The sequence below is a fragment of the Ranitomeya variabilis genome, chromosome 4, assembly GCF_051348905.1.
Source record: "Ranitomeya variabilis isolate aRanVar5 chromosome 4, aRanVar5.hap1, whole genome shotgun sequence".
Taxonomy (NCBI): domain Eukaryota; kingdom Metazoa; phylum Chordata; class Amphibia; order Anura; family Dendrobatidae; genus Ranitomeya; species Ranitomeya variabilis.
In genome coordinates this window covers 440991864-441005753 of record NC_135235.1, presented here as the reverse complement: position 1 = coordinate 441005753, position 13890 = coordinate 440991864, and the positions used below count along the sequence as shown (strand labels likewise).

Here is a 13890-nt window from a genome sequence, read left to right as displayed (position 1 = left end):
AATCAAAGTAATGCCACACGAAAGATGGCGCCGGCATTACTATGATTGGCAAGCCAGCCCAGCATGTTCATTGGCTGCAAATAAAGCGCCAAATAGTCAGTTATCACTGGAGCTTTCATAGTTGACGCTGCAATTGAAGACATTGATTACTGCGTTGCAGCATGTTAATTTGTGCTGTGTATTTCACTCCGGATTCTCTGGTGTAGTAAAGTCCACAACAGATCAGACCAATGTGAACATACCCTCAGAAGCTGCCTGTGTTTTTGAATGGAATGGCATACATTGTAAGCTTGAGAGCAAACATTTACCTTACCTTCTAGAAGCTCCATAAAATTAAGTTTGAGGAACCCAGTCAGCTCTCCACATTCCTCTTCTTTCTTTACCAATTACAGCAGAGCCTGGCAAACAACCACAGGCAATCGGTGTTTGTTTCTCACATTGTGTTAACTAACAATTTATAGTTTGCAGATAAATCTTGTTTCAGAAAATGAGGAAGGACAAAATATTAATGAATAAACATATTTGTGAACAGTGTTTCATTTCCCCCAATTTTTTTGCTTTGTCAGTTTCACTTTATGACATAAAATTAATTTTCTGGGATATTCAATTCATGATGCATGGCAGCAGAACCCCTGGGAATGCAAGCAATTAATAGAATATCCTATCTCAGAAGTATTTGGCACTGTAACTTCCATATGAGTGACAGTTGTTATTATTATAGCGCCATTTAGTCCATGGCGCTTTACGTGTGAAAAGGGGTATACATTAAAAAAAAAAAAAGTACAATAATCTTGAACAAAAAGAGTAATCAACCGGTATAAGAGGAAGAGAAGGTACCCTGCCCGCAAGAAATAACAGCCTACAAGGGATGGGTGAGGATATCTTAGGTGAGGGGAGAGCTGGTCGTGCAGCGGTATGATGGAACGAGGGTCACTGCAGGTTGTACGCTTGTCATCAGAAGAGGTGGTTCTTCAGGTTCCTTTTGAAGGTTTCCATGCTAGGCGAAAGTATGATATATTGGGGTTGAGAGTTCCAGAGTAGGGGGGAAGCACAGGAGAAATCTTGTATAAGGCCGGTTTCACATGTCAGTGGCTCCGGTACGTGAGGTGACAGTTTCCTCACGTACCGGAGACACTGACACACGTAGACCCATAAAAATCAATGCATCTGTGCAGATGTCATTGATTTTTTGCGGACCGTGTCTCCGTGTGCCAAACACGGAGACATGTCAGTGTTCGTGGGAGCGCACGTATTACACGGACCCATTAAAGTCAATGGGTCCGTGTAAAACACGGACCACACACGGACGGTCTCCGTTTGCAGTCTGTGTGCCATGCAGGGGACAGCGCTACAGTAAGCGCTGTCCCCCCCACTGGTGCTGAATCCGCGATTCATATGTTCCCTGCAGCAGCGTTTGCTGCAGAGAAAATATGAATAATAGTGTTTAAAATAAAGATCTATGTGTCCCCCGCCCTCCCACCCCCTGTGCGCCCCCCCCCCCGCTGTTCTGAAAATACTCACCCGCTCCCTCGTTGGCTGTCTCTGCTTCCTGGTCTGGCCCCATCTTCTTCTGTATGCGGTCACGTGGGGCCGCCGATTACAGTCATGAATAGGCGGCTCCACCCCTATGGGAGGTGGAGCCGCCTATTCATGACTGTAAATGAGCGGCCCCACGTGACCGCATACAGGAGAAGATGGGGCCAGACCAGGAAGCAGCGACAGCCAACGAGGGAGCGGGTGAGTATTTTCAGAACAGCGGGGGGGGTGCGCACAGGGGGTGGGGGGGCGGGGGACACATAGATCTTTATTTTAAACACTATTATTCATATCTTCTATGCAGCAAATGCTGCTGCACAGAAGATATGAATCGCGGCTTCAGCACGATGCAGTGTACCACACGCGTGGGTACCACACGCTCCGTGTGGTACCCACTCGGCACACGGGCGGCACACGTGTGCCGCACGTATGGCCTACGTGAGCTCACGGACACGGATAACTCCGGTACCGATTTTTTCCGGTACCGGAATTATCTGGACGTGTGGGACAGCCCTAAGACTGTGGGAAGAGGAGAGCGGAGTAGAGAAGGAGATCTTGTGAGGATTGGAGGTCGCATGCAGGCAAGTACTGGGAGACTACATCGCAGATGTATGGAGGAGACAGGTTGTGGATGACTTTGCATGCCATGGTTAGGGTTTTGAACTAAAATACGGTAACTAGGTAATGGGGAGCCAGTTAAAGGATTGACAGAGAGGAGAGGAGAGGCCATGAAATATCGGGGAGATAGGTGGGTTAGTTGGTCAGCAGAGTTTAGGATATATTAGAGGGGTGCAAGAGTGTTAGAGGGGAGCAGACAAAGCAGGAGGTTGCAGTAGTTGAAGCAATAGTGTTTTTGCAGGCTCTTGGTTAAGGAATGCGCAGATACAGGAAATATTTTTGAGTTGGAAGTAAGTGGAAAGGGCTTAGATTTGAAGGAGAAATCAGAGTCAAGAGTTACCCAGAGGAAGAGAGCTTGCTGTACTAAGGAGAGTGCACAGCCATTGACTTTAATGGATAGGTATGTCAGGTGGGTTGGGTGAAAGATGATGAATTGTTTATCCATGTTTAGTTTTAGCAAGCTAGCAGAGAAGAAAGATTAAATAGCAGCCAGATATTGTTGGATTCTGGTTAGTAAGGAGGTGACATCAGGTCCAGAGAGGTAGATCTCGTACCTCCCAACCGTCCCGGATCTGGTGGGGCAGTCCCGATTTTGACAGTCTGCCCCGCGATCACGGGCGGGACAGCAGTTTTCCCGCACTGAATCTCAGCCTCATCTGGACTGCCACGTTGGATCCGGGATGATTGGGAGGTCTGCGAGTCATCTCAGCACCCGCAGAGCAGCACACCACATATATGGCTGCTCTGTGCGCACAGGACCTGTGATGAGGTCACAGGAGGGGAGGAGTCAGGGGTCACATGATCGGGGCCTCCGCGTATGCATGCAGGACTGCTGGTTTTCATGGTGCTGGATGAGGGTAAGTATATGTGTGTGGTCAGGAGAGGTTTACAGTGTGTATGTAGCAGAGCCGTGTGTGTGTGTTTGTGTATCAGGTGTGTGTACAGCACAGAGCCGTGTGTACGGTGTACAGAGCGGAGCTGTGTGTGTGTAGGAGGTGTACGGAACGGAGCCGTGTGTGTAGGAGGTGTACGGCGCAGAGCCGTGTGTGCACGAGGTGTACGGAGCAGAGCCGCGTGTGTGCAAGGTGTACAGAGCAGAGCCCTGTGTGTAGGAGGTGTACAGTGCGCAGCCGCCTGTGTACGAGGTGTACAAAGCGGAGCCACATGTGTGTACGAGGTCTACAGAGTGGAGCCGTATGTGTAAGGTGTACGGAGCGTAGTCGTGTGTGTTCAAGGTGTACGAAACAAAGCCGTGTATGCAAGGTGTACAGAGCGGAGTCATGTGTGCAAAGTGTATGGAGCGGAGTTGTGTGTGTGTACGAGGTGTACAGAGCAAAGCCGTGTGTGTACGAGGTGTGTATGCACCTACGGAGCCGTGTATGCAAGGTGTAGGGAGTGGAGTCGTGTGTGTGTACAAGGTGTACGGAGCGGACGCTAGCTGTGTCGGATCGGAGCAGATATTGCTCCTCGCTCCGACACTGACTTGCACAGGAGACACGATAGGTCTTTATCGGTGTTGTACCGGAGCTGCAGCGATGTAAGCAGTCAGCGGCGTGCTGGATGACATCATTCAGCACCGCGGGAGTGGAAGCTGCCGGCTACTGCGAGGAAGTGCAGTGAGGTGTGTGTGTGTAGGTGTGTGCAGTGATGGAGAAGGCAATGATGGGGGTGTGAGGGCAATGATGGGATGGGGTAACCATGTGTGGCCATTATACTGTACGTAGCATCATGTGGGTCCATTATACAGTATGCAGCATCACGTGGGGCCATTATACTGTAAAGCAGTGTTTCTCAACTCAGTCCTCAAGACCCACCAACAGGTCAAGTTTTCAGGATTTCCTTAGTATTGCACAGCGATAATTTCATCACCTGCTCAGGCATTAATCACCTGTGCAATACTAAAGGAAATCCTGAAAACATGACCTGTTGGTGGGTCTTGAGGACCGGAGTTGAGAAACCCTGCTGTAAAGCATCATGTGAGGCCATTGTACAGTATGCAGCATCATGTGAGCCCATTATACTGTATGGAGCATCACGTGGGGCCAGTATACTGTACCCAGCATCATGTGGGGCTATTATACAGTATGGAGCACTGTGTGGCCATTATACAGTATGGAGCACTGTGTAGCCATTATACAGTATGGAGCACTGTGTAGCCATTATACAGTATGGAGCACTGTGTGGCCATTATACAGTATGGAGCACTGTGGCCATATTTTTTTGTTTATAATTATTGTTTATGAAACAGTGTGATGAGCAGAGCTAAATGGGTGTGGTTGGGGGTGTGGATATGGGTGTCACTAGTTGTGAAATGGATGTGATCAGAGGCGTGGCCTAAAAGTTGCCGCGACGTGCTTTGTCCCTCTTTCCCTTCAAAAGTTGGGAGGTATGTAGATCTGTGTGTCAGCATAGAGGCGATACTGAAAGCTGTGGGACTCTATGTGGTGTCCCAGGCAGAAGGTGTAGATGGAGAAGAGCAGGGGTCTTAGAACTGAACGTTGAGGGACACCAACAGATAAGGGGCGAGATGAGGAGATGGTGTGTGAGTGGGAGGCGCTGAATGTCTGGTCTGTTAGGCATGAGGAAATCCAAGATGGGGCTAAGTCTGTGACACCAAGAGATGTGAGAATCTGTAGTAAGAGGGAATGGTCCACTGCGTTCTTTGTCATAGGACAGGAGGAGGAGAATAGAACAGTGACACTTGAATTTGGCAGACAGTAGGTCATCGGTGATTTTCGTCAGGGCAGTATTAAGTGGACTGATGCGGTTGGAGGCCATATATTAAGCGATCAAAGAGGGAGTGGGAGGACAGTTCAAAATGAATGTGTTGTTCCAGTAGTTTTGAGTCATAGAGTAGAAGTGATATGGGGCAATAGCTAGACAGAGAGGATGGGTCAAGGGAGGGCTTTTTGAGGCTTGGTGTGATTGAGGCATGTTTGAAGCATGAGAGGAAGACACCAGTTGTGAGTGACAGGTTGAAGAGATGGGTTAGGGTTGGGATGAAGACCGTGGTGAGCTTTGGGATGGGAACGGGTCAAGTGCACAGGTTGTGAGATGTGATCTGGAGAGTTGAGAGGAAAATTGAGATTCCATAATGGTGGAGAAGCTGTTTTTGGAGGAGGGCTGAGTAGTTATGAGGAAGGGCTGTGGGGACTTTAGTTAGTGTTGCTTGTTAGTTATAGGAAGTTAGTGATTGCAGTTATTTATTCCAAAGGGTGTGCAACCAAATATTAAGTTGAGGGTGCCAACAATTTTGTCTGGCCCATTTTTGGGGTTTTGTGTGTCACTTGTGGGGGGTTTCCACTGTTTAGGCACATCAGGGGCTCTCGAAACGCAACATGGCGTCCGATCTCAATTCCAGCCAATTCTGCATTGAAAAAGTCAAACGGTGCTCCTTCTCTTCGAAGCGCCCAAACAGTGGTTTACCCCCACATATGGGGTATCGGCGTGTTCAGGAGAAATTGCACAACAAAATTTGTGGTTCATTTTCTCTTTTTACCCTTGTGAAAATAAAAAAAAATTGGTTCTGAAGTAAAATGTTTGCAAAAAAAAGTTAAATGTTCATTTTTTCCTTCCACATTGTTTCAGTTCCTGTGAAGCACGTAAAAGGTTAATAAACTTCTTGAATGTGGTTTTGAGCATTTTGAGGGGTGTAGTTTTTATAATGGTGTCAAGTTTGGGTATTTTCTGTCATGTACACCCCTCAAAGTGACTTTAAATGTGAGATGGTCCCTAAAAAAAATGGTTTTGTAAATTTTGTTGGAAAAATGAGAAATCGCTGGTAAACTTTTAACCCTTATAACTTCCTAACAAAAAAAAAATTTGTTTCCAAAATTGTGCTGATGTAAAGTAGACATGTGGGAAATGTTATTTATTATTTTGTGTGACATATCTCTTTGATTTTGAAAAATTGCAAAATTTTACGCCATATTTGTTTTTTTCATAAATAATCGCAAGTAATATCGAAGAAATGTTACCACTAACATGAAGAACAAAATGTCATGACAAAACAATCTCAGAATCAGTGGGATCCGTTAAAGCTTTCCAGAGTTATAACCTCATAAAGTGACAGTGGTCAGAATTGTAAAAATTGGCTCTAAGGGTACCGTCACACATTGAAATTTTCATCGCTGCGACGGCACGATCCGTGACGTCGCAGCGATCGTATGAATATCGCTCCAGCGTCGTAGACTGCGGTCACACGTTGCAATCACGGCGCTGGAGCGATGCCGAAGTCCCCGGGTAACCAGGGTAAACATCGGGTAACTAAGCGCAGGGCCGCGCTTAGTAACCCGATGTTTACCCTGGTTACCAGCGTAAACGTAAAAAAACAAACAGTACATACTCACCCGTCGGTGTCCTTCAGGTCCCTTGCCGTCTGCTTCCTGCTCTGAGTGCAGCCGTACAGTGAGAGCAGATCGCAGCACCGCTGTGATCTGCTCTCACTTTCCGGCCGGCACTCAGAGCAGGAAGCAGACGGCAAGGGACCTGAAGGACACCGACGGGTGAGCATGTACGGTTTGTTTTTTTACGTTTACGCTTGTAACCAGGGTAAACATCGGGTTACTAAGCGCGGCCCTGCGCTTAGTTACCCGATGTTTACCCTGGTTACAAGCGAAGACATCGCTGGATCGCTGTCACACACAACGATCCAGCGATGTCAGCGGGTGATCAAGCGACGAAAGAAAGTTCCATACGATCTGCTACGACGTACGATTCTCAGCAGGATCCCTGATCGCTGCTGCGTGTCAGACACTGCGATATCGTAACGATATCGCTAGAACGTCACGAATCGTACCGTCGTAGCGATGGAAATTTCAATGTGTGACGGTACCCTAAGGGGTTAAGATGCAGACTGAGGCTATGTGCACACGTTCAGGTTTTTTCACTTTTTTTAGCGATAAAAACGCTATAAAAACTCATTAAAAACGCATACATTATGCATCCTATCATTTAGAATGCATTCTGCATGTTTTGTGCACATGGTGCGTTTTTTCGAAAAAACGCATCGCGGTAAAAAAAGCAGCATGTTCATTAATTTTGCGGACTCTCCGCGTTTTTCCCACAATTCTATGCATTTGGGAAAAAATGCACAAAAAATTCATCAAAAACGCGGTAATATCGCGGTAAAAACGCATGCGGATTTCTGGCAGAAATGTCCGGTTTTTGTCAGGAAAATTTCTGCCAGAAATCCTGACGTGTGCACATAGCCTGAATAAAAGAAAACTGAAGTGAAGGGAACTAAGCACACAATAGTGAATCCTCGCAGCACACATTGTGTGTGTGCTGGGAGGATTCACAAGTCTACAGTCACGGAGGGACTACACAAGGTACTACTTATAACGGATAAGAACAACATACACACCTCGCTCATATCACATATACACACCACTCACATCAGACACACGCAGAATACACACCGCTCACATATCACACATACATCAGATACACATCACTCATATATCAGATATGCTGCACACACCCAGCTCTCATATCAGACACGCAGCACACACACCGCTCACATATCACACATACACCCCGCGCAGATATCAAACACGCAGCATACACCCCGCTCAGATATCAGACACGCAGCACACACACCGCTCACATATCACACATACACCCCGCGCAGATATCAAACACGCAGCATACACCCCGCTCAGATATCAGACATGCAGCACACACCCCGCTCACATATCACACATGCAGCACACACACCGCTCACATATCACACATACACCCCGCTCAGATATCAAACACGCAGCATACACCCCGCTCACATATCACACATGCAGCATACACCCCGCTCTCACATCAGACACGCAGCACACACACCGCTCACATATCACACATACACCCGCTGAGATAGACGCGCAGCATACACCCCGCTCAGATAGCAGACACGCAGCATACACCCCGCTCAGATAGCAGACACGCAGCACACACCCCGCTCAGATAGCAGACACGCAGCACACACCCCGCTCAGATAGCAGACACGCAGCACACACCCCGCTCAGATATCACACATGCAGCATACACCCCGCTCTCACATCAGACACGCAGCACACACACCGCTCACATATCACACATACACCCCGCTCAGATATCAAACACGCAGCATACACCCCGCTCACATATCACACATGCAGCATACACCCCGCTCTCACATCAGACACGCAGCACACACACCGCTCACATATCACACATACACCCCGCTCAGATATCAAACACGCAGCATACACCCCGCTCACATATCACACATGCAGCATACACCCCGCTCTCATATCAGACACGCAGCACACACACCGCTCACATATCACACATACACCCCGCTCAGATATCAAACACGCAGCATACACCCCGCTCACATATCACACATGCAGCATACACCCCGCTCTCATATCAGACACGCAGCACACACACCGCTCACATATCACACATACACCCCGCTCAGATATCAAACACGCAGCATACACCCCGCTCACATATCACACATGCAGCATACACCCCGCTCTCACATCAGACACGCAGCACACACAGCGCTCACATATCACACATACACCCCGCTCAGATATCAGACACGCAGCATACACCCCGCTCAGATATCAGACACGCAGCATACACCCCGCTCAGATAGCAGACACGCAGCACACACTCCGCTCAGATAGCAGACACGCAGCATACACCCCGCTCAGATAGCAGACACGCAGCATACACCCCGCTCAGATAGCAGACACGCAGCACACACCCCGCTCAGATAGCAGACACGCAGCACACACTCCGCTCAGATAGCAGACACGCAGCACACACTCCGCTCAGATAGCAGACACGCAGCATACACCCCGCTCAGATAGCAGACACGCAGCACACACCCCGCTCAGATAGCAGACACGCAGCACACACCCCGCTCAGATAGCAGACACGCAGCACACACCCCGCTCAGATAGCAGACACGCAGCACACACCCCGCTCTCACATCAGACACGCAGCACACCCCGCTCAGATATCAGACACGCAGCACACACCCCGCTCAGATATCAGACACGCAGCACACACACAGCTCACATATCAGACACAACTAGCACATGTCATATATTTAAATCAGCAATAGTTATAAACATTACTTAAAGGGGTTGTCCACTATTCTAACAACCCTTCTCCATTGCCATATTCCCCAGCGTAAAATACAAACATATTATACTCGCCTCCGGTGCTGATGCAGTGAAGTTGGTGTTGGGGCTTGTGACACCTTGTTATGCTACATAAGCCGTGCAACCAATCAGCAGCTGCTTAATTCTCACTTACTTCAGATGTAACTGACATTCAAAGGAGGTCAGAGAGCAACAGCATTTCTCATTTCTTATGGAGGTCAGTTTTGACCAAAGGAAGTGAAAGAAAAGCGGGGGGCCCTCACATGGCATATCATCATCTCGTGCTGTTTTCATCTTCCATTGGGGGTTATAGCAATTAAGAAAGGATTTTCTGAGTAGTGTACAACCCCTTTAAGATCTATTTACACTGGTCAATAACAAGGAATGAGTCCTTCTACATCCACTTGCTTATCAGCCAGTATAAACAGCTTGCCAGAAATCCTTGTTTGTCATGTAAAATTATTTTTACAGAGGGTTGTCCAGTCTCAGAAGCAAAGTCTGCCGAATCATGACAAAATGCAATGCACACGTTATTAGGGTTTCCATTGTATTCTCTGTGTAGGTGGGTGGTCTCATCCAGTTTCTTTCAATAGAAGAGACAAGCCTGATAAGACTAGTTGGTACATGAGTGCAAGTCTCCATAGCTCTCACATGCGTCATGTGACTATCCACTGGCACAAAGAATACAGGGGGAATCGCAATAGTGTGCACATTACACACTGTCATGATTCTATGGTCTACAGTCACATAGAGCTCCTGCAGACTTTTCTATTGAGAATGGATAACCCCTGTAAGCTTATTTAAAAATTATTGATCTCAGTGGCACATCGTCCTGTGTAACCAGGTGATGTGCTGCTGATAATTTGATGTTCAATGCACAGAGAATGATCCGTGCGTATAGAAGTGTGATTCTCCTTTTGTAGCTGGTCATTAAATGAAAGCCGATCGCCTTGCATATAGTGATGGCAGTCATAACAGCCGTGATCGACATATACATGTATAATCGGCCCTTTAGTCACAGTGTAAGGCCGGGTTCACATTAGCGTTTCAGTCCACAGCGTGTTGCTCCGCCTACTTCCGCATGTGTCCTGTATACCTATCTATAACATTGTGTATGCAGGGACATGAGTTGTATGCGGATGCGTCTGTTGTATGCGGATTGTATTCCGTGGGCACGTCAAAACGCATGTCTCTGCATACACGTTAGGCTACGTTCACATTTGCGGTCTGCGCCGCAGCGTCGTCGCCGCAAGACAACGCATGCGTCGTGCGACCCTATCCTTAACATTGGGGCCGCATGTACATGCGTTGTCATGCGTTGTGTTGCGTTGTACGCCGCATGCGTTTTCAATTAAAAAATGCAAAACATTGTCTAGACTTTGTCTAGACACTAAAAAAACACTATATATATATATATATATATATATATATATATATATATATATATATATATATATATATATATATATATATTAATTAAAAAAAAAGGGGTTTGGCATTGTCTTTCACAAGGCTATTCCAGAGAGAAAAGACTGAGAGGAGAATCTGCTTTCAAAACCTGTAAGTATATAATTTCTCTTTGCATTTTTATTCTGTGTTTTATTTCTTGATTTTGATTTAAATTTGTGCAATGTTTGGTCTGTGCTATTGTACGGTTATGGCACTGTGGGTTGTTATTGAAAAATTGTGTTTTTTAATCTGGTTCTGATGTACTTCTGGCGTTATATGCTGGCGTTTATTGTCTTCGGCCTTGCTTGGTTTTGGATTGGTTTTAATGGATTTTGGGTTGTTCTGGTGTCATGCGGTTGTTCAATGTCTTTTTTTTTTGCTGTTTTTTTCTTGTTAAATTTCTGGTGCATGTCTTTTTCTGGTTTCTATTGTTGGGGGTAACCGTATGGCGTTTTCTTGGCTCATGTCTTGCTGTGTTTTATTATGCTGTTGGCATTTTTTTTTCTTTCCTTGAGTGTCTTTTCTTGCTGTTGGGGGGGCTACATTTATGATGTTTCATTTGTATTGTATTGTTCCGTGCGGCTATATGCCATTCTATTTTCAATTGTATTTTTCTTTTTTTTTTTTTTTTTATCTCTGATGGTTTTACATCGTTTTCCGTATGGCATATATCTCCTTCCTTGACTGTTTGCATTGCCAAGTGTGTAGTATTGTTTGTTTTTTTTTCATAGGTTTTTTTTTCTATTTGACTATGGTTTATCTTTTGGGTTGCTGTATATTGTAACAGCGGTTGGCCCGTAATGTTTTTTGCTTATTATCTAGAATGGTATTTATCACCTTTTTCTGATGTATTTCTGTGGTTATATGTCACCAGATGGTGTTGTTTTGGATCATGTCTTGTTGTAATTGTAAAGTATGGCGTTCATTAGTTTGCTATTTCATTGGGCCTTTTTTTTTTCTGTATAAATAAAGGGTTTTTTTTGAAAGTTTTTATTTTTTAAAATTTGGACATAGGTGTCTATTTTTGCTTAATTTTGTTTGGGTCTATTCTGGATGAAACTTTTTCATGCTCTGCATTGTGTTGTATCTGCTATTGTATTCTCTTGCAATGTATGGCGTTGTGGTGTCGCTTGTTGAGTTTGCATTGTCCTATCAGTCAACAGTCCATTGTGGTTGTTGTTTTGTTTTTTTTTTGGGGGGGGGCTATTTTAGTGTATGTGGCAGTGTTAGCTTTGGATTTGATTTCTTGCTCATTTTTTAATTGCAGAACAAACTTGCAAGAATGCCAACATCAGCATCTAGCCAATCGGCGCAGGGGAGTGCGGTGAGTAATTATGTCCAGTTGCTTACTATTCGCTGTCATTTGTAGCCTTGGCAATAATTTTTGTCTACAATTTTTACAGGCTTCTTCAAGTGAGGGAGAAGGCAATCAGCGGGAGCAGAGAGCTCGGGGCCAAGGTGTGGCGTCAAGCCGGCGAGTGAGTATTTTTTTTTTTTTTTTAAATTTCTTTTCTTGACTAGCATCCTGCTGTGAGGAACAGTACATTTGAGTAGCATCCTGCTTTCACTAGGGATAGCTTTTAAGGGCTGCAAGTATTGGGGGAAGGTAACATACAGTTGAACTCCCTGCACAAGAACATACATAAATACAGGTGTAGAAACCAGAGATATACATACATCAAATGGCATATTATTCAAAGACAGGACAGGGCAAAGGTACATATCATGACAGGTGCTGGTGGTTGTTCATATTTTCAAATCTTTCACCTTAATGTTTTCTAATTATTCTAGGTTTCACAACGGGACCACGGTGACAGTATTGATGTGGACCTCCTGATCACCAGCATCCAGGAGCGTGGCCTGTTGTGGGACAGCCGTGACCCCCGGCACATGGACCAGGTGGTGTTGAGGCGTTTGTGGGTTGAAGTGGCAAAGTCGCTGTGGGATGGCTTTGAAAGCGCTTCAGGCACGAACAAAAGCAACTTTGGTGAGTATTGCTGATACGCCGTGCTGATACGCTGCTATGACCCATCATGCCAGGATAAACACAACCGTGTGTGATGCTATCAACGCCTTCAACTTTGCATCGCACACGGTTGTTTTATCCTTTTTAAATGCTAAATATGTAACCTTTTTTTTTCTTTGCATTCACAGTTAAAAAGTTGAGGACCAGATGGCGATCCATGAAGGACCGTTTCAATAAGGGGCTTCGTAATGAGGAGGAGCAAGCTCGGAGTGGTGCTGCTGCGGCCAAGTCTGTGCCCTATAAATACCACAGGGCATTACAGTTCCTAAGACCGGTCCTTGGCCGCCGACAGTAAGTATTTTGTCCACATACCATATTGCACAGCCACATTGTACATTGCCCAGCCACGTACATTGCGCATCCACATAGTATATTGCCAGGCCACTATATCGCAGCCACATAGTACACGTTCTAGCCACGTATCCACATAGTATGTTTCCCAGGCACATAGTGTATTGGCCATCCATGTAGTCAGCGTAGCATATTGGCCATCCACGTAACTTTCTCCCTAGTGGGATGGTATATTGCCCATTAGTAATTTTTTTGGTTAAGCGGGAGTCCTTGTAGTCCATGACAGGTTACGTTCTGAGTCAGGGTAGTTCTGATCGCAGGAATAATGATGACGTCTCGATCACATGATCCCAACGTCATGGCAGTTCCTGCGATCAGCGTTAACATGGCAGACATCAGCAAAGTAACTGTGTATATATATATATTTTTTTAAATGTTTTCTCTTGACTTTAAATTTTATACTATTTTTGCGGCATAGGCAGCGTCAAGAAATAGTTTTTGACAAGAAAAAATTTTTTGGCCGATGACAGTGGTATGCGGTCAAAAGGCTTTGGCAGCGTGAATGAGCATTCATTTTCTGCCGTTGGTATGTCCATGATTGTTATCGTCAGCCATAACGGTCAGCTGGCGATAACAATCAGCAATTTATTATAGGCCACACAGACTGAGAGACAGAGGATTGTAATGTATTGTTGTGTCATGTAATGTTAATTTTTTTATAGGAGTTGGCGTATGTGATTAATTATTAGGTTATTAATTGAAGACTAATCTTTCCCTTATCTTTTCACAGAACACACACCCTCGAGAACAGAACACCCT

At 45.7% G+C, this 13890-nt stretch overlaps 1 protein-coding gene and 1 long non-coding RNA gene across 2 annotated transcripts in view; one reads left to right on the top strand and one right to left on the bottom strand.

The window, feature by feature from the left end:
- The window catches only part of CYTH1 (cytohesin 1), an 83450-nt gene extending 83005 nt beyond the window's left edge, over positions 1 to 445 (bottom strand). The window contains exon 1 of the mRNA XM_077251469.1: positions 314 to 445. Coding sequence (XP_077107584.1) covers positions 314 to 329 — 16 coding nt within the window. The 5' untranslated portion in view covers positions 330 to 445. The remainder of the gene's footprint in view (positions 1 to 313) is intronic.
- Positions 446 to 2508: 2063 nt separating this feature from the next.
- On the top strand, positions 2509 to 13486 carry LOC143768994 (uncharacterized). The gene is made up of 4 exons (XR_013214154.1): positions 2509 to 2554; positions 12022 to 12078; positions 12158 to 12741; positions 12909 to 13486. It is a non-coding gene; the product is annotated as an uncharacterized LOC143768994 (long non-coding RNA).
- Positions 13487 to 13890: the final 404 nt, after the last annotated feature.